Source organism: Parambassis ranga, chromosome 6 (assembly GCF_900634625.1).
Source record: "Parambassis ranga chromosome 6, fParRan2.1, whole genome shotgun sequence".
NCBI classification, from domain to species: domain Eukaryota; kingdom Metazoa; phylum Chordata; class Actinopteri; family Ambassidae; genus Parambassis; species Parambassis ranga.
In genome coordinates, this window is record NC_041027.1 from 9,420,853 (window position 1) to 9,444,462 (window position 23,610).

The window sequence follows — 23,610 nt, forward strand, 5'->3', positions numbered from 1 at the left end:
AAACACGGAAGTTACCGAGGACAGGGGGCGGGGCAAACACATGTCCTACACGGGCCACCATACATAGCGCCAACTCATGTCTATGGCTGAGATTTGCTACCACAAGAGGGAGACATTAGATTATTTATGGCACAGAGTTTTCATTTCAGTATATATGCTTCTACATATATCAGAACAAGAACATCAAAATCAAAGCATTAGTGGGGGCAACAATATAAAAGAGTCCAGCGAATATTCTAGTATATTCTTATGTAATCTGACTACATTCTAAACATGTAACATTTTATCATGTACACTTTGAATGAATTTGAACCTCCCTTCAGGCAGGTGGTTACGGTCCATTCGGACCAGAACCTCATGCCACAAGAACAGCTTCTTCCCCTCTGCTGTTGGACTGTTAAACTGTAATTAATGCACTGCTCTGCACTGTCACTTCACAAGGTCACTGCAATTGTCTGCAATAGTCACTACATATTGATGACTATTTGCACTGTTTACTCCATCTTGCACTATTAGTAGTAGTAGTAGTAGTACCACCTCACTGACCTATGTGGTACCTGTTACTGTTATTACATTATTACACTGTTCCATTCGTTCATATAAGGGTCTATGTTTACCATTACATCCGCCATCCATTACATCCTCATTTTATGTTCTGTTCATTGTATGCCTGTTATGTCATGTCTGTTATGCCACACGACACAAACACGATTCTGATTCTGATTTAAGTTGTAAGTATGATTCACAGACATCTAAACATGTACGACTACAATACCCATAGTTCTCGACATGTTGTTGTCGTGGCTAGCTAGCTTCTTACTTCCGGGTTTGTCTAAACGAACAATTGTCTTAAATAGCTTGTACAATGCTTTTTTTGTCTGCCAATGTGTTTTAATCTGATTGCGCTGTGTTCGTGAGCTGACGCGGGCTGTGGTGATATGAGACTGTGGGTACAGTCTGTGTGTAAAGTTGTTGTTTGTGACCCGGTGGTTTGGCGCTGCTGATGCGCGCGAGTTTTCAAAGTGGGCGAGTCTGCTTAAAGAGGACGTTCATGCGGCTAACGGGAGTTAGCTTTGTTCTTTACAGTTTACTGCAGAATCAAATGCACATGAAAATCCTATTGACCAGGGAATCGGCGTCTCTGCTTTAATGAGGTTTCCGTATGGGGATAGCCGTTTTTATATCAATGGGTTGACACTAGCTAGCTAGCGTCTCTTGTTTTGTCATGTAAACAGCAGCGTGGCTAGTAGTTAAAGCTAATGCACATCAATGGTACTCGGATAAAGGAATACGCAGCCCAACGAAGAAAATTCCTGTCATACACCGGCCAACAGGTAAGCGTGTTTATATTTCTCTGTTTGATATCAACAGTGTAGTGGACAAAATGCATATTAAGTTGTGTTCTGTCAGGTAACGTTTTTTGTACTTCGTTTCCCACAATTCCCTACATCCACAGGCTGCGCATCATGTCTATCGATTTTGACAGTGCTGCTCTTCAAACACAGCAGGATGAAGAAGAATACGACCAGGAGGACTACGCAAGAGAACAAGAGGTAGCTGTAATAATCTGCAATGCACAGTTGTTCGGATAGTATAAATGTTACAGTTACTGTCCAGTTGTAATGTGGTTTTGTTAAAATGACTTATGAGAGATTTACTTTTTCCCCTGGATTTGTACGTAGTCGACTTTCTTTATTTATTCTAAGCTTTATTCCAAGTTCCTCATGTTCTTTGAGGACTGTATTGTCTGACTTTTCACAAGCGGTCCCACCTACACAGCTGCACATGCATGTTGTGTTATTACTCACGCCCTACAATCTGTTGGCCTGTGAACCTGAGCTATTATTGGCTCAGAGGAAAAAGCTTCCTTCCAGGTGTGTCACACTGAAACTAGCTCTGCCCTGCGCCGTCTTTACTCTCTCTCTCTGTAAGTAGGTTACTTTGCGCCTGTGCTTGACCCCACTTTAAAAGAATGAAGAAACGGCTACTTACCATCTTAGCAGCAAGTTGCAAAACAAAGCAGCATTAGACTTTAAATATGAGCTTAAATGTTTCTTTTTGGACATAGCCTGCTTATTATCTACAAACTGGAAAACGTTCTCTACCAGTAATTGGAATGTTTCTGCTCCAGTTAACTTTGCTATATGTTTTGTCTAAACAATGGAGGTCATTGGGACCAATACCACGGGGAGCTGACGGCATGCCAGGCACGTTTGGGATGTTTCACACAGGTCTTCCCTGCAGACAGATTAGACTAGAATGTTTCCTTGTATCACAAGTGAAGCAGAAGTTTTTCTAAGTGGGATGACATGGGTCCGTCGGTTGTGGACACAGTGGAGGATGTAAGGAATATTCAACGGTCCTTGTGGGAAGTAAGTCCAGCTGGCTGTGCTTGTTCCATCACACATGGCTGCTTGTAATGCAAGCATGGTCATGGTCTGTTACTGACAGAGAGGAGTCAGGAGGAGACGTTGCATTGTTGTTTTTTGGTCGTTGATGGCAAATGTGTGTTAAGAAGAAAACTGATTTAAGAGAACCTTAATCAAATAGAGTAAATATGTTCATTGGTGATCACTGTACAAGTGGAAAATCTGAAACGCCACAGAATGATTGACACATGGCTTGAATCTACTTGTTGAAAAAAAATTATGTTTTTTATGTGCTACTTTCAGCTGTATTCCTGTTAAGACAGTAAGATTTGGTTTTAACTTTTTTTCCTCTAGTGTTGGGATCTACCCCTGACACTTTCACTGTCTCTCAGCCAGTGATTGTTTTGTGTGTGTGTGTTTTCCTTATACTTACTTTATAACTCGGTTGCGGAGCAACCTGTGTGACTCATTTCCATGTGCTAATTTTCTGCAGCTCCACAAACTGCTCACAGACTTGCCCGATGACATGCTGGAGGACAGCAGAGACTCCTCCTCCCCAGAGCTGGAGTACTCGACCTGTAGCAATAAAAACACAGGCAACAGGTACGTTGCTGTTTACACGCCAGTAATCTCAGATCCCTGGGTGTGGATGTAGACAAACAGAAATGCACAAACGTACCACTGTGATTTATTCATGTGTTTGTTGCCTTCTTACCCAGCCCACAGTCCAAGTGGCCTCAGCAATGGTCTGATCAACAGAGACCAACCTCTCATGCACAGGTAGAGTGTAAGTTTATGTTTGCAGGAAATGGAATTTATGTTTGATGACACAAACCTGTCCTTCTCATGTCTCTCTGTAGAGCTACGAGGCTGACTATCATCAGGCCTCTCAACGCGAGTACATCTATGAGAATGGGGCTGCTCGTTTTAATGGACATCAGACTCAAAGTCAACCTCTGCCTCACACCTGGAACCAGGATCATCGGTTCACACAGGGAGACTACACATGCACAGGCACTGGCACAGAAACATCCTCAGAGACCAGTGAGTTTTCCACAGCGTTTGAGTCTAATAAACCATACCTTCAAGGCACCAATAACCATGTGGAGTACAACGGAGAGGGCGGATTGAGGAACATGCAAAGCCATGGGGAGCTTAACACCAGAAACCACTTTCAGGTGAGTGAAACTCAAACACTGTTTAATTTTTCCTTTTAACTTTTGAAACTAAATGTCATTTTATGTGGCAATTTTTAGTTTGTTGTAATAAATACAACATTTTTATTTCAGAGTATACTATGCTTTTGTGTTTTGATCTTCAGAATTTAAAGTCTGGAGATGAACAAGGAATAAATCACTACAAAGCCAGCTACAATCCTCACCATGCTCCCCATCAGCCAAAGATGTTTAATTCACAGGCCAATCAGCAAGAAGGTCAATTTGACCATCTGCAAAGAGAATTCCTTGATTCGGCACAACGTGAGTCTTTTAGTATTGATTTAGTTCATAGAATAATAACAGACACCAAGGGTTGAAATATGATATTTTGAAACATTTCAGTTGAAACTATAGCTCTCAAAGTGTCTCTTAATGTCCTGATTTTTCTGCACAGTGATCTGATAGAACACACAGACTTGAGTGTGTCAGAGTTAGCTTGAAAGTCAATTATGCCTAATGAATTTCAATTAAAAATGTAATTAAAACATGTTTCTGGGTTTCAGAAAATGCTGATAAGGAGCAGATTGCACAACTGCAAATTTTGAACAAAGCTCAACAGAGGCAAATTGAAGATTTGGAGCGTAAATTGGAGGACTCACGGCGCAACATGAGATACCTTGAGCATCAGTTTGCAATTGTCAAAGGTACGTTTTACACAATTTTAAAATGTAGAAGCATCTTCTCCTTAAATATTGAAATTGAATGTTGCATTTCACTAACTAAAACTGAAATTGCGGGGGGAAATAGAATAACTTGGATTGGTAAAACTTGTTTATACTGGTACATAACCTTTAGGCTTCATTTCTGATATCTCATGACATTAAAAATAACTTATGACTGTGTATGACCTTTGTTTGACTTGACCGATTGCTTTGTATCTTGACATGTGTGGTTTAAGAATTTAAAGATAAATGGGCGTCTGTAGAATTGACACTAGTTAAAAGAGCACTGTAGAATGTCTGCCCCCTTGTGGCTCCTAACGACCTGCACTACTGAAAGAGGAAGTATCCCCTGAATAGGTATTGTGTGCCTTTTTCCTATAGGATGCCTGTACTCATTAGAATATATCATTTTTAACATCCTCAATAGATGAAAAAGAGGGCCTGTCAGTAAGTCTAAAGGAATCAAGCCGACTGATTGAAGAGGCAAAGGCGAGAGAGGTTCAAATGCAGAACAAGCTGAAGGCCATGGAGCAGCAGGTTCAGATCCTCACTGAGAGAGACCAGGAGGTAAGTTCGCATTTCTTTTGTCATCCTGGTCATTTAAAGGTAAATCCAAGACTGAAGCATTCTAATTACAGGTATCTCTGTGGAAGCCTGGAGTAACAATGCTCATGTCTTTAGTGTATATAGTAAGTTTATTGTGTTTGCAGAACTTGAAGAAGCAGAAGGTGGCAGACGCTGCAGTGGACAGCATGAAGCAGCAGATGCTAGAGCTTTGTCGCTCCGACACCCTGTCCAGAGCACGTGAGCAGCACGACCGAGATCTAGCCATCATAAAGGAGCAACATGACACTGCAGTGTTATCCTTGCAGCAGAAGCTGGACTCTGCCTCTCAGGCTCTGAACGAACAGGTCTGTAGTGTGATTGTCACTAAATGCAACGTTGGAAAACATGCTATGAAAGCAGGACAATGGTCAGAATATATTGTGTCGCTCACAGACATTACTAGCCTCTGTGTTTCTCTTTTGCTGCTCCCAGAGTGATGTTGGTCAGAGGTTACGAGAGCATGTAAACATGCTGGAACGCCAGAGGGAAGAAGAGCAACTGGAGAGAGCCAGAGTCGTCAATGTCCTCACTCAGCGTCTGGAGGAGAGTCAGCAACAATGTGCCAAGTTGCTGCAGACCAGTAAGTGAAGGCGTCTGCATTTGGAAAACAACCACTCATTATTCTGCTGCCTCACATCCAAATGACTTATCTATTGATGTTGTTTTCCTCAGATTCAGTGCAGGAGATGAGTCAAATACAAATCAAACTACAACAGGCTCAGGCAGCCAAAGTACTGAGCGACAACATGAATAAAGTTTTACAGGTTTGTTGCGCACAAAATGTTTTTGTTTAAAACACTTCACTAAAAGTTGATAGTTTTTGACTTTTTGTTTCTTAATGCTAAAGGAGGATATGGCTGATCTGAAGGAGCAGATCACAGTGTATGAATCTGCGGTCAAACATGGCGTGATTGCGTTAGACATGACCAGCGACTTGGAGAGCCAGTTGTCTGATTCTTGTGTGGATCTGGGATTAAAGAAAGCAAACAGAAAAAATGGCTTGCTTCACAGGTACACAGTGATTAAAGAGTCACTCCGATTCCTGTACATTCATATCACCACCATGTTATATTTACCAGAATAACATTACTTCTCTGTTGCTTCATCAGTACTGCTTTGGCTCACCTGTCTGATTCCAAGCTGCCCAAGGATGACGCTTTAAGACTGCTTAGGCTAGAGATGCAGCGCTGCCTGAGTAACTTGAAGGGGAAGCGGCAGAAGATCAGTCAGCTGCAGGAGGAGCTCCAGCACTGTCAGGGTCGAGTGAACGAGCTGCAGACTGAGTTAGATGAGACCAAGCTTACCTTGTCGGTGAGGGCTTCTTCTCTTTAGTAAAAAGATCTGAAAGGAATTAATTTATTTTGCATCTTGCTGTTCATAACATTTAGAAAATGATAATACAGACAAGTACATAAGAGAGTATAAGAAATTTTTTTGCTAAAGATAATGATCATCTTCACAGGTCAGAGGAACCAGTCAGATCAAACTTCCAGATGTGACTGGAGACGCTCAGAAAGAGCTGAAGAAACTGCAGGAAGACAAACAACACTTGCAGGAACAAGTGGCGGTTGGTGGTCATTAATGATTAAATCAATTACATTCTCCTGTTTAGCGTAAATTATACAAGATTATTTTTCTCTCCAAAATAGTTGTTAGAAAATAAGAATGCAGAACTGAAAGTGAGTGAAGAAAAGGTGAGGTCTGCTAATGCTGAACTGTGCACCAAAATGAGGGAGATGATCCAGGAACTGGACCAAGAAAAGCAAGAAGCTGCAGAGAGGTAAAAAAAAAAAGACGAGACACATTTAAGCATGTTCAACATTTGAGCTTATATTAGTGTATTTTGACATGTGTGTATTTTCATTTGTTTGTTGAGATCTGAACGGATTAATCAGCAGTACAGGGATGATGTTGTGAATCGGGTCAGAACTGAGCTCATGCTGGAACATACAGCTCAGGTTGAACAGATAGGTTCACAGCACCAACAGCAGGTTCAGCAGTTCCAGTAAGTCATCTGCACCCATTGCTCAAAGTCTCAAATGTTTTCTCTAAACATTGTTTGTATTCAGTTATTCTTCTGTTTACATCCTTTTAGAACCCAGCTGTCTGAAGCTAACGATAAGATGTTGGCTGTGCAAGAATGTTACATATCTGTCTGCAAGGAGAAGGATTTGCTTGAGGAAAGCATACGCAGCAGAGAGAAGGAGGAGGCTTTGATCAGAGAGGAGAGTGGTGCAGCTGTGGAGAAGCTCAGAGATGAACTCGAGGCTCAGCATCAGGCCTCTGTAATGCAGCTTAAAGCTCTCTGGTCTAAAGATAAGGAGGCTGAGATCCAACAGCAGGTGAATTCTCATGTAGCTTCAGCCAAAGCTGCATGGCAGGAGGAACTGCAAAAGGTATGGCTGAATGCCAGGCTCCCACCTCCTGCTAATGATGATTTCATGATACATTAGATATATTGTACTCACATTTTTCTTTTTGTAGATGGAGAAGAGCTGGGCCCACAGGCTGGAAGAGGCTAGAAGAGAGAAACACAGAGAGACTGCCGATGTGACTTGTCAGACAGATGAGACTGAGGCCAGCAGTCTGACAATTACCGCTGAGGAGCTGAGCTCCAGGCTCAGTGCCCAGAAACAGCAGCTGCAACTGGAAGCTGACAAAGTCCGAAGCAGAGCTGTGGAGGAATCCAAGAAAAAAGTCCAGAGAGCGCTACAAGAGAAACACCTAGAGGACATGGCCAAGCAGGTCAGTGGGCCTTTCATAACACAGCACAGATGCCAGTTTTGAATGGGGCTTTACAGTATATGTTGTAGTGCACCAATCTTTCACCACATACAAGAACTACAGTGGTTGGCAATATGTAATTGTTTTTCTGTAGGTTGAAGGAGCTGTAACCAGGGCCTATAATCGCTGGATTGAAGATCTGACGTCATTACCAGAATACCAAACCTCCCTCCAAACAGAGAAAGAGAAATGGGAACAATTACAGGAAAAGCACACAGAACGTCGGGTATGAATGTTCGTCATCTTTGCATCTTTTACTGCTCATAACCAGCTATTCTTTTCTGATTATGCATCTCTATTGAAATGTTTCAGGTGTCTCAGGCCCTGAGGGAAGCAGAGCAGCAGTGGCACCAGAAGAACAAGAACCAGCTGGAAGAGCACAGCCCTGGAGCACAGAGGGTGGAGGAGCTTCAGGAGGAGGTGGCAGCTCTCCAGAATCAGCTGGAACAGGTGACCAGAGAACAAGCTGCTCTGTTGAAAGCTGAGCTAGCTGGAGCGAGAGCAGCTTGGAACAGAGACAAACAGCAAGAGATTTCAATCCTGCAGGTCCGCAGTGAGCAAGCGTGCCAAACAAAGCTGCAAGAGCAGCGCAGAAAGATGGAGCAAATGGTGCAGCAAGCCAGAGAAGACGCTAACCTACAGAATAAGGAGCTGCTCCTGCAGATGGAGGCCAAGCTTCAGCAGACTGTGAGAGCTCGAGAAGAGGAGTGGAGATGCCAGCATGCAGAGGAGCACCTAACCCAGAGACAGCAGATACAAGAAGGACTGCTAGCAGATCTCCAGTCTGCACTAGCAGATGTCCAGGCACAACTTCTCAGGGATCCAAACACAGATCAGCAGGGCACTGAAGGCACCAGGAGGACCAGTGGGTCTACATCCAAAGCTTCAATAACAGACATAATCCACACTTCCTGCAGAGACATGGTCAACAGAGCAGTGTCTCAGGCTAAGAAGCAGTGGAAGAAAGTGAGTAACTCTTAGGTGGACTGGCATTGCTCAATGATTAATTAAGCTAAGTCTGCAGAAGGCAAAGGTTAGAATAACAAGAGAAGCAACAGCTTTTTAAAACAGATAAAGGTGGCATAGAGGAAAAAAGACACCGATGTTAAAAGGAAAAGAAAGAGGCAGATGTTTTTTCAATGCCTTCGTCATGCTACAAAGCCTGACATATTTTTGAGTAACACATAGTACTGCAATGCCTTGATTAAAGGCTGTACAGCATTTAGACATGATCTGCTCTAGTTCTTTCTGTGAAACAGCATTGAGGTGTTGTCCCCTGAGTCTTTTTTATTTGACCCCACAGATCAGTGAAGAGAGGCTGAGTCATGTGCTGAAAGAAACACAGGACCAGCACGGGAGAGAAATCGCCAAAATTCAAAGTGTGTAATGGACTCTTGTGTCTCTACGAAGCTACTACTTCACTGTTACTGTATTTGCATGATTTAACTGCCTTTTCTTTCCAGGCTCTGTGTCCCAGAGGAAGGAGTGCGCTGAGACTGTAAGCAGGCTGCAAAAGAAGAATCAGGAGCTCCACGGACATTTAGAAAAAGCCTGCCGTCAACTCCAGCACAGCATTCGAGAGCACAAAGCATCCATGCAGCGCCTCAAAGGTACATTTATTTACTGTGTTAAAAAAGGTTTCGCTAACTAGCAGCACAACACACACTAATAATGATCTATTGTAGATGAGCATGAAAGCAGCTTAAAAAAGGCCAAGGAGGAGCATCTGCAGCAGCTGGAGGAAATAAAGAAAGCTGAATCATCCAGGTATCTGCTTTTCTTTAATCATTTCTTTTACCTTAGTTGAAAGTAAGAATTAAAATATTTACATTTAGGGCATAGCAAGCTTATCTCATTTTGGAAATGTTCCTGTTTATTTGTCAGTCCGCTCAAATTAATTGTTCCTGCTCACAGAAGTTCCGATCAACAACAGAATCTTCAGCAAGGCCTCGAGGAGGTGAAGCAGCAGTATCTCGTGACTGTAGATAAGATCAGAGGTTGGCTTTCATTTCACCTGTGATAAAAATTTTATGTAGTATTTCTCATGTCACTGCAACTGTGTAAATAAAACGGAGGTGTGTTTTTCGTTGCAGGAGACATGTTGCGTTACCTTCAGGAAAGTCGGGAACGAGCAGCAGAGATGATCCGCATGGAGGTGCAGAGAGAGAGGCAAGATACTGCCAGAAAAATGCGGCACTATTATCTGACCTGCCTGCAGGAGTTACTGGAAGATGGAGGAAAGACTACAGGGCAAGAGGCCATTATTGTCTAAACCTTTTTTTTTTTGCGTCATCACGGCTCCTCAGGCTAATCGTATTGATCTCCCTGTCCTCTGCAGTGCTGAAAAGAAAATAATGAATGCTGCAAGCAAGCTGGCAGCCATGGCTAAAGTGCTGGAGACACCTTTCAAAAGTAAATCTGGAAAGAACCACAGTTTACCAAGTGAGTCCTACATCACAGAACTGCTTTACTTTCCTCTTTCTCTGTATCAATGTGTTCTGCATCTGTTTTGGGTTGGCAGGTTGTTCCACAGCTGTGTCGCATAAGGTCCAATCACAACCAATTGAGCTCCCTGATATCAGGCCAGAGGAGAGAACCCACAGAGACCACACCCCTGCAGCAAGGACTAAATGTCTGACTCGCCAGAACATTCCAGCATCTGCAAAGGAGGACAAATCAGTGGATCCAGGAATGAGGAACCCTCTTTCTTACAAACCATCTCTTCAGACAGCTTCTCCATCCCATGTGTCTGTGAGGAGTAGAAGCAGAGAGCTGCAGGGAGAGGACTCCAGCAAAGCCCCACATCATCTGGACTCAGAGCAACAGGGCAAACCTTTCATTATCCAGGAGGCGCCTGTCAGGGATGATAAACAGACCGACTGGAGCATGACCAGCAGCGACTCAGTCACCGGCTTCAACTTTCCCCGACTGTCCTACTCGGACAGGAAGGTGGAACCAGTGAAGCCCTTTTGTATGTCTGCTGCATCCGCCGGCGGTATGGGAGACTTTGGTAGTCTCACCCCGGATATGTCTGACCTTACAGTTTATAATGAGATCGCCAAGAAGACACCTCACACCGAGACCCGTGTCCTTGCAAAGAGGAGCACACACAGAGAGCCGACTCCTGGCTCCGAGTGTGAGACGCAGCAGGGAGCTTGTTCCAGGCCTCTGTTCTCAGAGCTCAGACTGCACCAACAGGACAGCGGCTTTGACAGTCCATTCTACCAGCAGAAATGAGGAAGAGCAGGTATGAAGTCAGAGCTGATGATTTCAGTTTGAATAGTGCCTTTTAACACAGTGTATAATTAAATAATATAGAACTTTTGTCCTTATAGTTGTTTGCTGTGTTTGACATATTTAGAATGACACTCATTGAGTTAAAGGAAAATGAAGGTTAAAACTGCTCGTGTGTGCTTCTTAAAACTTTGGATGAAGCTATATAACACATTTGAAACTCTGAGACATTCTTGAGGCATGATACCTCTTGTTTGTTTCTCTGTATGAAGCCAAAGTAATAACAAACTGTGTGCCTAGCTAGCACGAGAGAATTGCAGGGTCTCCGCTTCCCTGTTTGCATTCTTTGTGCTAAGCTAACCAGCTGCTGGTTAAAGCATGGGAATGGTGTTGATCTCCGCTAACTCTGGAAGGAAGTGAAGCATATTTGGCAAAAATATCAGCCTGTCAACACACAAAGGAAACACCGGTTATACACTCCTGACTCGAGAGTATTAGACGCCTCTCAGCGGTGCATTGCTTCCACCTGAAAAGCTTTTTTATTTTGAACTCTGTGCTGTTGTCTGCACCCAAACCAAATCAAAAATACTTTCATGTCAGCTCACTATTACCCCATGAGGGTTCATAGCAGTTTTTATGATGAATTCTTAAAAATTCTGTCACATTTTGTTTGCTTGTCCAGAAGCGCGTCACTCTGTAGACAGTGGCAGCTCATCCTCATCTGCACACTGCGTGAAGTCAGGTTCATTCAGATCATTCAAGTCCTGTGTTTTTGAGATTATTTTATATTTCAGTGTGTTTTTATATTTTACTGTTTTAAAATGTGTTTTTACGTATTTGTTTAATAAATTTTATCTTATTGCATAAATATAAAGGAATAATTTGGTTTGTTATGAACCTAACTGCTGCCTTAAAGTTCCCAAACATGCTGAAAATTCTCTCGGTGAGCTCTTAACCTGGGCTGAACATTAATAGCAAGAAGTCTCATCTTATAGGTGTGAATTAGGAATATTCTCTGAGAAACTGATACCTGACGCCTCAATGAGAAGGTGTGGCTGATCTCATTAACAGGTTCATCATAATAAATTATCGTCGTGGTGCTATGATCACTTTTATTTATACCATTATAACATTAGTATTGAGACAGTGAACAGACATTTTGATCGAATAAAAAACTCAATAGAAATGTGTACATGACTAATTGAGTTAACCCTTGTGCAACGTTCGCAAACACTACCCTTAAAAATATGAAAAAAATTTTTATCTGATATATTTTAAAGTTGGAGGACGTTTTTGTCCCGAACAACACGAAAGGGGGTAAAATTTGCCCACAGTGTACTGTTGACCTATGAAAATTTTTAAATCATATTAACAAAATGTATGTAATATTAAGCTTATTCAGCAAAAATGATGGAATTTGCTAACATATAGACAAAGTTATGGCCAAAATAAACAGAAAAATTACTCTCTGAGGACAAAAATGTCCCGAACAGTGCTTAAGGGTTAAAAAAATGAACTATTTTAAATGGCTTTGATCTTGTTGAACAAAATAAGAAGGCGTCACTGACAACTGAGAGGAGTGGATTTTCACTAGATAAGTGAAATGCTGTTAAGCTCATGGACATAAATCATTGACTAGAGATCTGTTCTAATGTTTTATAACGGATGGTAAACATTTCCTAGGCCCTGCTGTTGATTAAACTTTCATTTGACACAGACAGTCATGCTGCTGTGGATCGCTTGCACCGCTCTGCTTTTACTTTTCTTTTTATTCCACCATCCTTACTTTTTGCAAGATGTCCAATACGTGCTCTCAAAACTAAAAATAAGACGACGCATCGGAAAGTACATGCAGACGAATTACTTGGTCCTTGACTGTTTTCTGGATGCAGTGAAGACGCAGCCTCACAGGCCTTTTATTCATTTTAAAGATGAAACCTTCGCCTACCAGGACGCAGATGTCCTCAGCAACAAAGCTGCCAGAGTCTTTCTGCAGGATCGTTGCGTTCAAAGAGGAGACACGGTGGCTCTGTTCCTCGGGAACGAGCCCATGTTTGTGTGGATCTGGTTGGGTTTGGTGAAAATTGGATGTTCTGCTGCTTTTCTCAACTGCAACGTCAGGTCCAAGTCTCTGCTACACTGCTTCAGCTGCAGCGGAGCCAAAACTCTGGTGGCAGCAGAGGGTAAGAAGGGTTATTTTTTTAATCTATGTACATAACATTATTAATAGAGACAGATACAGTAAAGTGCCAATAACCTAACACTACTGTAAAGAACATAACGCCCGCATTAGGGGTGGGAATCGAGACCCGGTTCCAACTGTGCACCTCTAACTTTATCGATTCTATAATTTCCCTGTTTTCTAGTTTTCCTGAAATTTTGCGTCACTCTCTCTGCAACAACTCAAGTGTCCCAATTCAGGATGTCACGTGTTCGACTGCCTGCGGAGTGCTGGTCAACGCTCCACTCCGATCTTCACGTAATATCCTGCATTAGCATACTGTCACCTTGCAACTGCAAGCAGCATATGCAGTTTTTTTTATTAATAAAGCCAAGCTACATATAAACATCTCCCGGTTATCCCTGCATTTTAGATGAAAGTGATGATGACACACACGCACACACAAGCTGATGTTGACACAGGCAACTGGATCTTCTTCTTCTTCTTGTGCGGGTGGATCGCATTTAGTAAATATTTTAATGTTAGTTTACGATCTATCCTCATGGTGCCTCAAAGATCCTTTATAACACAGATGTCTCACTCTCTTCTGATCGCCCGCGTTTATTATCATCCATTTAGCAGCCTCTCTCGCCCACAGCCTGCCCCATGACACACAGACTTGACTGGGTACCTTTATAATTTGTTTGTACATATTATTATTTTTTTATTTAAAGATGTGTAATTTTAAGATTTCTTTCTTGAGTATTTTAAGCTGTTCATATATCCTAAAATAGAAATCAATCATACATATATATTTTTTTTTTTAATAGAGTAGGTAGATCATTTTGACTTGGTCATTGTAAAAAAGTACCCTCCGAGCCAAAAAAAAGTGTGGGCCCTGCTGGTGTAGAACTTCTTTTTTTTTCTTTTGCCATTCAGGGAACTTCTCAGGAATTGATAAGGAATTGGATATACAATCAGAATTGACAATGCCATATTGATAAAAACTATTAATTCCCACCCCTAGTCCTCACCGCTCGGGTGTCTAAACACCACATGGACTCAGAAGTCTAACTTTTTGTTTGCCATGGTTCAGTAGTTCAGGGCTGGATTTATGTAACTGTAACCTCAGTGCCCTCTACAGGTCTGTTTTTAGGGCACAGTCTTTATCAGCGTTTCAGTACACAATTTTTATGGTCTTTAGTGTCATTAGTTTCAAAGAGACCCCCATTGAATGCTGGGGAAATCTTAGAAGCTGCTATTAACTGCTGAAGTCCACATCCACTTATCACATTTCAAATGTCTTAGTGAAGAGATCTTCTTTTTAATACAATACAAATTTTAACACATTTGATACAAATGTCATGATGCAGTTTGAACATGCTGCTTTGCTTTTCTCTCCAGAGCTTCAGGATGCAGTGGAGGAGGTCCTCCCTGGTCTAATGGAGCAGCAGGTCTCTGTGTACATTCTAGGTGATCGATGCAAACCTGCAGGTGTGAAGAGCTTCACAGACAGAATGAGCCGCGCCTCTTCCGAGGCCCCGTCCAAGGAGCTGAGGTCTCATTTAACCCTGCAGAGTACAGCAGTCTACATATACACATCGGGGACAACGGGTGAGCAGCTTCAGCTGTTACTGTTTCAGGATTCAGCAGGTAAATGAAACCATGATGCACATCCTGCTTTACTTCAACAGGTCTCCCTAAAGCAGCAGTCGTCTCTCATGCCAGGCTGTGGGCCATGTCTTTGCTTCCTGCTATGGCTGGAATGACGTCTGAAGATGTGACTTATGTTTGCCTCCCTCTTTATCACAGCGCCGGCTTACTTGGCCTCACCGGGGGCATTGAGAGAGGTATGTGCACTTCGGGATGTAAACGCTTTAAAGATAATCGGCTAGTTCAAAGAGTGTGATTGTGTTTCAGGTGTCCCTGTGGTTCTGAGGAGCAAATTTTCTGCCTCTCAGTTCTGGGACGACTGCAGAAAATATAACGTCACTGTCATTCAGTACATCGGGGAAACTATGCGTTACCTCTGCAACACACCAAAGGTTTGTACAAGCACACTGCTTATGTTAGTTTTACTGTTTTACTTAAGAAAAAAAAGTTTTTCTTGACAGAAACTGAGTGATCGAAACCACAAAGTGAGACTGGCAGTAGGTAACGGGATCAAAGCAGACGTTTGGAGGGAAGTCAGAAGAAGGTTCGGAAACATTCAGATCAGAGAGTTTTATGCAGCAACAGAGGGGAACTTCTCTCTGCTAAACTACAGCAGCAAGATCGGAGCTGTCGGACGACACAGCATCCTGAACAAGGTAAAAAAAAAAAACAGGTGGAATGAGCATTAAAGGGTTAAGATAAAAGCTGGTGTCAGTATGTTCTCTCTCCTTGCAGTGGATTTCTCCGTACGCTGTGATCAAATACAACGTAGAACAAGAGGAACCTTTGAGGGACTCATCAGGCTTCTGCATACAGGCTGCCAAAGGTGTGTGCTAGTGACATCTGCAGGTACTGCTGATGTCACTGCTGATGTCACAGAGGCCATGAGACAAAACACATCATCTGGCTTTATGCACCTGTGGCTACCTGACATTTCCAAAGTCATATCAGATCCTGGTTAATTTCAAACAGGTGGATGTTTTTAGTTTGTGTGAATTTTAATTTGATATTTTAGGCTTATAAAATATATAAAGTGCTCAATAAGTCCAACTATTTGCATCGTGAGTACCCAGTTTCACAGTATACATCCAATAGTTGTCAGTGTAATTCAAATGGAAGTAAAACGTCGAGGTTGTGGTAGCACAGGAGGAAATCTATAAAGTGAGGATTCAGCGTCACAGGACCAACCAGGACTTCTTCTAACATCCTGGTCCAGCTGTTTTAATGTGCATCATGATGCCTGAACTTTACAATGTCAAATTTAAAATCACATCAAAAGAGACTTCATGTGGCTTCTCACGCACCGGTGTTACTTTTCCATAGGTGAACCTGGACTTCTGGTATGTTTAATAACAGCTCGGACTCCGTTTTCGGGTTACGCGGGAGACCTGCAGCAGACCGAGAAGAAGAAGCTGCATGATGTCTTCAAGAAAGGAGATGTGTACTTCAACACTGGCGACCTGCTGCGCATCGATGAAGACAATTTCTTCTACTTCCAGGATCGTGTGGGAGACACGTTCAGGTGAGCTCATCTGATGAAGTGATGAAGTGTGTGTGCACACAGGCTCTTTGACCTGTTGTCTAATCTCTGTCTACAGATGGAAAGGAGAGAATGTGGCTACAACGGAGGTGGCTGACGTCATCACGCTGGCTGGCTGCATTAAAGAGGCAAATGTTTATGGAGTGGAAGTGCCAGGTACGATTTTTATTATACAGCTGCTGACAAAATATTGTTATTTATGTAGTTTTCATATAAAAAAAATGTTTCATTATATAGGACATTTGGACATTTTTAGTAACTTAATTAGAAGTAATTGACTGGCTCAGTGTTTTAGCCTGAAGATTGTTGTTCTCTGTGTGTCTGCATGAACATGCATTCACTGTGTGATGAGCACACTTTAAACTCATTGATCGTAGCTTTTGCCTCAGTCTCTCTGTGGTATTTACACTCTGTAGGTCAGTCCATGTCGGTGCTCTGGTCGTAAACCTTTACCCATATACATATATATTTGCCTTTACATGTAAAAAGGAGGGGGGAGCCTTATTCCAGAAGCCTTTTAGTTCATGATGCTGGCACTGACACACATCGATACCTTTTTATTTATAACATCTTAAAGGGAAAAATCATCCTTCAGAGAAGAGTCTGCATGTACTGTCCAAGTACTCCATGAATTAGGTACAATGAGCAGTTTTAGAAGGATGAAATGAAGCCGTGTGGAATAAAGAGAGTGAAAGTAAGAGCAAGGACAAGGAGTAAATGGATGAGAGGAGGAGGAGGAGGAGGAGGGAGAGTCTGTTAAACGACGAGGACTGACAGGTTAGAGTGATGATGTCCACAGATTTACCTGCGGTCACATTGCCTGATGTTTGCAGGTCAGGAGGGGAGAGCTGGGATGGCTGCTGTCACTTTAAGAGACGGACTGCCGTTTGACTCCTCGGATGTTTTTAAACGGGTTGAAAACTTCTTGCCGGCCTATGCCAGGCCGCGGTTCATCAGGATCCAGGTCCTCCAGTCATCTTATATTTGTTACAACCTTCATTTTATTTTTATTTTTTTTTAATGTTTTCACTCTGATTTAACATTATTTGTTGTCCTGTGGTTGTGTTCACAGCGTTCTTTGGAAGTCACAGGGACATTCAAACATTTGAAGGTGAAGCTGGTGGAGGAGGGCTTCGACCTGAATCAAATAACAGACCCAGTGTACTTCCTGGATGAAAAGAAAAAGAATTACATCCCACTGACGCAGGACATCTGCCACTCAGTTACAGCAGGACAGATCAAAATATGAAGAGTGTGTTTGGTCTGAGAGTTGAACATTTGCTGTGATGCTCTTTATAGGAAATGATGTGATGCGTCACAAATGTATCATCTGAAATTTAAATAAATGTGTTTTCTCTGACTTTTTGTTCTGGCTCACTGGAGCATGTTTCCCCTGGTTTTCGAGGAAATGCTGGTGTGCTGTACATTGACCTCATGATAGGCTTTAAATCAGCTTGTTAAAATGGAACAACTGAAGCTCAGCAAATACAAATATATATATATAAAAACCATCAAAAGAGAAGACTAGAACACCTGTTCTCACATAAAACAAACACTACATTGCCTCTTAGCCTCCATTCAGTTTGATTGTTGGCATTGATTGTAACGCGTGCTGTGAGATAAAAGTAAAAAGTTGAGTGTAACTCGCAGCTCCTCCCCTGAAACCAGCAGACAAATACGGTCAGCTGAGGGGGTGCACGCCCACCACCTCTGCTCAAATTGCGTTTCATAATCAGGGTTGCCATTTACAGGTTTTTTTTTGTGTGTCAGAAGTAATTAAAAGTGCAGTTGGCTGTGACGTCCTGAAGGTGTCGCAGATGTAAAAATCACTGCCTCTAAAACACACAGCTTATTGTCTTCATGTTTGCTATTGACGGGCTTTGCGCAGCAAAGAGTTGGCGGAGGACGAGAACTCAGCTGCGCATGTGTAGAGAAACACTGTTAAAAGTGTGGATGTGGGAAGAGCCGATCTGGCAACTGGAAAACATTACCCCAAAGTAAGGAGGGGTCTGCAGCCGGCGCCGAGGACCGCCCCGGGCCGAACGCCTGAACTTTGTCACAGATTTCGAGGAGCTGCTCCACTTCGTCTCCGTCTCCCTCCGCCTGCAGACACCTGCATGCGCTCTGCGCCCTGCGAACATGTACGTCTGGTTCACCGTCTTAGCCGGACTGGCTGTCCTGTGCCTGTCTTTTCTCCGGACGCTTTCCCCTTACTTTGTCCAGGACTGCGTCTACATGCTGCGCAGCCTCAAACTTGGCCTCAGGCTGCTTAAATACAAGAAGCTCAAACCCTTCTACAGCCTCCTGGACTGCTTCTTGGATGCAGTGAAGACGCACCCCCGTAAGGTCTTCATTCATTTTGAGGGCCGCGCGTACTCATATGGAGAGGTGGACAAACAGAGCAACAAGGTGGCCAGAGCTCTGCAGGCTGAAGCCCGGCTGAAGGAGGGGGACACGGTCGCCCTGTTCCTCGCCAACGAGCCCAGTTACATCTGGACCTGGCTCGCTTTGGCTAAGCTTGGCTGCCCGGCCGCTCTGCTCAACTTTAACATCAGATCTAAGTCTCTGCTGCACTGCTTCTCCTGCTGCGGGGCCAAAGTCATCATCGCCTGTCCAGGTGAGACGCGTCCATTCATCTGACACAGATTTAATAACTTGCACACAGAAGAGCCAAAGGTCCAAAGGTTCAAGCAGACAGTCTGTGCAACGAGTGGCTCCAGGTGACCCTGGCTGGCACACCTGTAAACACACGGACCCCCCCCCCCCAGCCTTTCAGCATGTGGCCTCTCACAGAGATAATCTGACACCTCCTCAGGCTCTGGATGTGTTTATACATTATTATACTATAATTATTACACTCTTATTAAACTGAGCCTACGGTGTAATGACTGAGAAAACACAGGCCTGCATTGTTTGAATGAAGTCTGTATTTGCTCTGCACACAGACAGGATGATAATCCTAATCCACATCAGGCACTTCTTTATTTCCTCTATGTCTCCTGCAAAGCAGCTGAATACACTTTATTGACAGACCAATCTGTGTGACTGTGAGGGCAGTGAAGTGACCTGAATGGTAGAAGATAACTTTTTTTTTTGTTTTTTTTTCTTAATCCAAAGGGTTTCAGGGCTGACGGCATTTTTTTTTAGAAGAACGTCAGCGTTTCATTGGTGATGAATGTTCATGATGTCAGTAATCAATCAATGTTGCTTCTGTTGTTTGTTTCCCTCTGAGATAAACCTGATTAAATTTAACCAATCTCCTGTGGACAAATCTCTCCTAATGGTGACGTCTCTCCATCTGAGGTATTTCATTGGAGGCATTATACGCCCCCTAGTGCAGGATGAGTCATCACCAATAACCTATTATTACTCAAAGGACAAAACAGATCTGTTTTTTGTCATTGTGGGGTCAGATACTGGCGTGTACATGACATGCAGTTTAAGACTTATTTCAGTCAATGTTAGGTCACAGGGGGGCTGCACATCCATTTATCTGCCAGCTTTGTTTACGCTGCAGCTAATGATTGTCACATATAAATGATTGGTGCACCCAGGCTGCTGTGTATCTCTGTCAGGACTGTGGAGACCTGATAAAAGTTAGAAGATCAGATATTGGGTAACACACTCACACTGTACTGTGGTGCATGTCTCTAAACAAATAGGCACTTACCAAACAGACAGAGCAGGTACCTTACATGCTGTGTAGAATAGAGTGCTGGAAAGAGGAACAAACATTTTAGGCCTCTCTCTTATTATGGTGCTGCACAGTCTGAGAACAGTGCATGCATTAAAGCTGAACTTCCCACCATGTGCTCTCCCATGCCAGCGGGACCTGGTAACACAATACAGGCCAGCATGTGCAGGATTGCGCAACACGACACTCTTGTCATATTGTGTGAGGAGCTGAAAGCCTTTCTGTATTTGCAGAGCTGCAGGAAGCAGTGGAGGAGGTTCTTCCGACGCTGAGGGAGCAGGGTATCAGTGTGTACCTCCTGTCAGAGAGCTGCAGCGTGCAGGGAATCGATGCTCTCTCTGACAAGATCGCAGAGGCCTCAGATGAGCCGCTGTCCCGGGATCTCAGGGCCAACGTTAACATCAGGAGCACAGCTCTCTACATCTATACATCAGGCACCACAGGTATAAACAGCATCTGACACAACGCAAATATGAAGCAGAAAAAAAGACACAAAACAGAACAGCTTTTGTCATGTATAGTTTGGGAGTTAAATCCCAAAATAATTGTATAATTACAAAATTTTGTCCTTATTTAACCCTCGTATTGCTTCAGGTTTTGCTTACTTTGGTTGGTTTTGTGCGTGTTTGCTTGGTTTGGTTAGTGATAAAATAAAGATGGATTAATAATTTAGTAATAATAATGTGAGGTTGCTTTTCCAGTATTACCTTGGCAACAGTTTGTTATTAACATGTTTGTTGTTCTTTTATAAATATTGTTTTGAATCCACAAGGCCTGGTGGCTGTTTGACCGTAACTATTATTATTACTGCAAGGAGTTTGTTTAGGTTAAATTACTGGCTCCTCTGTTGTTCTACCCCACTTATTGACTGAGCCTCCTTTGACCTCTGCAGGTTTGCCTAAAGCAGCCATTGTTACCCATGAGAGGGTGTGGGCCGCCTCCTTCGTCCAGGCAGCATGTGGAGTCACAGCAAAGGACATCTTCTACATCAACCTGCCTCTCTATCACAGCGCCGGCTTCCTGATCGGGATGGCCGGAGCCATTGAGAGAGGTAGTGATCCACTTAATCCTCTCTAAAGCTTTTATTCCACACCTGTTCCTGGAATCTAAAGTAACGGCAGTGTAACTGCAGGTATGACCACTGTTCTGAAGAGGAAGTTCTCTGCCTCTCAGTTCTGGGACGACTGCAGGAAGTATGATGTGACGGTGATGCAGTACATCGGTGAAACACTGCGTTATCTCTGCAACACACCCAAGGTAAAAAAAAAAAAGAATACACATCCACAACAGCAGTCAGTCACTGTGCTGGTATTTAAATCCCTCATGATGTCACTCTCTGCAGAAAGACAACGAGAAGAACCACAAAGTCAGAATCGCCATCGGCAACGGAGTCCGGACTGACATTTGGTCTGAGTTTCTGAACCGTTTCGGGGACATTAAAGTCAGAGAGCTGTACGCCGCCACAGAGGGAAACATCGGCTTCATCAATTACACGTCAAAGATCGGAGCAGTGGGACGATCCAACTTCCTGCACAGTGTACGCGAAATGTTTTTAACACACACAAGCAGCACGGTCTCTGATTTAATTCAGTCGGTTCATGTTGGATTTTAACTCAAATCAACAGCTAAGCACTCTGAATTCATCACTGCCTTAGCAACAGCAGCTGAGGATCATGGGTAATGAAGTTATTTGTCATACTATGCTTTTGTTGATGTTTCTTTCCTAGTTTTTCTTCCCCTACACTTTGATCAAGTTTGACACTGAGAAGGAGGAGCCGGTCAGGAACTCAGAGGGCCTCTGCATCAAAGCAGAGATAGGTGAGTCAGAAACATGATGGTGCGTTCATGTGCTCTTCTGGTTACTGATGTTCACCATGTTTCTGCATTGTAGTAACACCTCTGGAAACTTTTAACAAGACTTGGCATTTAGGATACACTTTCCCATTGTCTCCTTTCATGCTACGACCGTTTCCTATTATTTCCACCATGAATGCATCATTAGCAGCATCTTATTGTTTTCAGGTTTTCACGTACTCTTGTGTCCTCAGGTGAGACGGGACTTTTAGTGGGAAAAATAACCAAGAGGTCTCCGTTTGTCGGGTACGCTGGTAACAAACAGCAGACGGACAGAAAGAGGCTCTGCGATGTTTTAAAAAAAGGGGACCTGTACTTCAACACTGGCGATCTGCTCCGCTTTGACCACGAGAAGTTTGTGTACTTTCAGGATCGTGTCGGAGACACATTCAGGCAAGTTGTGACTTTTCATTTTGGTTGCCATCACGGGATGATGTGGCTGATGCAGTTAAATTCTTGTTTATCTGGTTATCAGTAAACAATGGTACAAAAAATATGTAAATAAGAAGTGTGAGCTTGCTTTAAGTGAAGGAAAGAACCTTTTAACCTGCTGATTCAGATTTGGACTTCTGTTTCAGGTGGAAAGGAGAGAATGTGGCCACATCGGAGGTCGCAGATATTCTCACAATGGCGCATTGTGTTTTAGAGGCAAATGTCTATGGTGTTAAAGTTGAAGGTAAAAACACAGCTGTCATAATAAATACTATTTTACTGGTGTGTAAAAGCGTTTGTTCAACTGTATGTTTTGAATCAACCTGACAAGGTCACGAGGGGCGTATCGGCATGGCAGCTGTCACTTTGAAAGAAGGAGAAGACTTTGACTGTCTGGACACATACAAGCAGGTCGTTAACTACCTGCCAGCATACGCAAGACCCAGATTCATCAGGATTCAGGTGAATATATAAGATTTTATAACCAGGCACTCCTCATTAAAGCCCTTTTATACGAGTAGTTTAAAGCACTTGAACACACCCCAAACTCCAGAGCCTACATCCAACAAACATGCTGATACTGACTGGATCGTTGATCCCCACTGCTCTACTTTTAATGTCTGTATTCCGTTAACATGAAGCTTGCACCTGCTGCCCCATCAGTGACACGTCTGGCTGATATCTACTGTGTCGTTGCAGCCCGTGTTGGAAATGACGGGAACATTCAAGATGAAGAAGGTGAAGTTAGTGGAGGAGGGATTCCACCCGTCTAACATCAGTGATCCTTTATACTACCTGGACACTGAGAAAAAGACTTACGTTCCAATGACTGAGGACATCTGCAGAGCCATCGTTTCCAGGGAGATCAAGCTCTAACTCAGAAACTGAGGTGGGGGGGTGGTGTTTGTTTACAAAGATGTAACTGCTCATTCCAGGACCTTAAACAGCCGACTAATCTCAGGGACAGACTTCGAAGCATCACGTTTAAAGAGAGATTTATTTCATTAACACAGCTACTGGTTTTAAATGCATTCCATAATCCTGACTGGCATGTCTCACTGCCACCTTTCTTAGTAATTTGATTAATAAAAGGGCAGATGATTCTTTTTTCTCCTGACTCCTGATCAGTACATCTTTAAAAAGCTACATACATCACTTAGTGGTACAGCACTTGTGGGTGAGTGATTTATCCAGACAACTACAGTGTCACTGTGAAACCTAAGAGAGGATCTATCGTCTGGATGTTGTTTGTGATGTCACTGTGGGAGCTGCAGCTTTTATGAGACTGTGGAGAGGTGAATGACCGGTGCAGCCTTTGACTAGAAACAACTCTCTGTCACAATCTGAGTCGTGTGACCCAGCATGACAGAGATGTTGAAATCTGAAAAAGCTGCTGACTTCATT

General features: G+C 43.1%; 3 protein-coding genes across 4 annotated transcripts; all 3 read left to right on the forward strand.

Annotated features, from left to right (window-relative positions):
- The first annotated feature begins 843 nt into the window (after positions 1 to 843).
- On the forward strand, positions 844 to 11,478 carry cep152 (centrosomal protein 152). Of its 2 annotated transcripts, XM_028408573.1 has the most exons (27): positions 844 to 1,334; positions 1,457 to 1,553; positions 2,863 to 2,972; positions 3,089 to 3,149; positions 3,230 to 3,547; positions 3,691 to 3,847; positions 4,090 to 4,230; positions 4,676 to 4,815; positions 4,959 to 5,159; positions 5,287 to 5,434; positions 5,527 to 5,618; positions 5,702 to 5,865; positions 5,964 to 6,165; positions 6,317 to 6,421; positions 6,504 to 6,634; positions 6,731 to 6,859; positions 6,950 to 7,250; positions 7,339 to 7,599; positions 7,733 to 7,864; positions 7,951 to 8,604; positions 8,942 to 9,017; positions 9,102 to 9,248; positions 9,324 to 9,405; positions 9,553 to 9,635; positions 9,732 to 9,888; positions 9,977 to 10,080; positions 10,160 to 11,478. In XM_028408573.1, the coding sequence occupies exons 2-27, from the start codon at positions 1,467 to 1,469 to the stop codon at positions 10,873 to 10,875; spliced, it is 4,899 nt and encodes a 1,632-aa protein (XP_028264374.1). In that variant the 5' UTR covers positions 844 to 1,334; positions 1,457 to 1,466; the 3' UTR covers positions 10,876 to 11,478. The 2 variants fall into 2 exon arrangements, with proteins under 2 accessions (XP_028264374.1, XP_028264375.1); XM_028408574.1 differs by lacking the exons at positions 844 to 1,334; positions 1,457 to 1,553 and adding an exon at positions 1,932 to 2,372.
- Positions 11,479 to 12,592: 1,114 nt separating this feature from the next.
- Positions 12,593 to 17,475, forward strand: LOC114437361 (very long-chain acyl-CoA synthetase-like). The gene is made up of 10 exons (XM_028408008.1): positions 12,593 to 13,055; positions 14,438 to 14,647; positions 14,728 to 14,883; positions 14,954 to 15,078; positions 15,148 to 15,342; positions 15,422 to 15,512; positions 16,010 to 16,208; positions 16,285 to 16,382; positions 17,060 to 17,190; positions 17,299 to 17,475. The coding sequence occupies exons 1-10, from the start codon at positions 12,596 to 12,598 to the stop codon at positions 17,473 to 17,475; spliced, it is 1,842 nt and encodes a 613-aa protein (XP_028263809.1). The 5' UTR covers positions 12,593 to 12,595.
- A 780-nt stretch (positions 17,476 to 18,255) lies between these two features.
- Positions 18,256 to 23,317, forward strand: slc27a2 (solute carrier family 27 member 2). Its single transcript, XM_028407828.1, has 10 exons — positions 18,256 to 18,843; positions 20,154 to 20,363; positions 20,813 to 20,971; positions 21,053 to 21,177; positions 21,263 to 21,457; positions 21,648 to 21,738; positions 21,969 to 22,167; positions 22,353 to 22,450; positions 22,538 to 22,668; positions 22,906 to 23,317. Exons 1-10 carry the CDS (start codon positions 18,366 to 18,368, stop codon positions 23,080 to 23,082), a joined length of 1,863 nt encoding a protein of 620 aa, XP_028263629.1. The 5' UTR covers positions 18,256 to 18,365; the 3' UTR covers positions 23,083 to 23,317.
- The last annotated feature ends 293 nt before the right edge of the window (positions 23,318 to 23,610 follow it).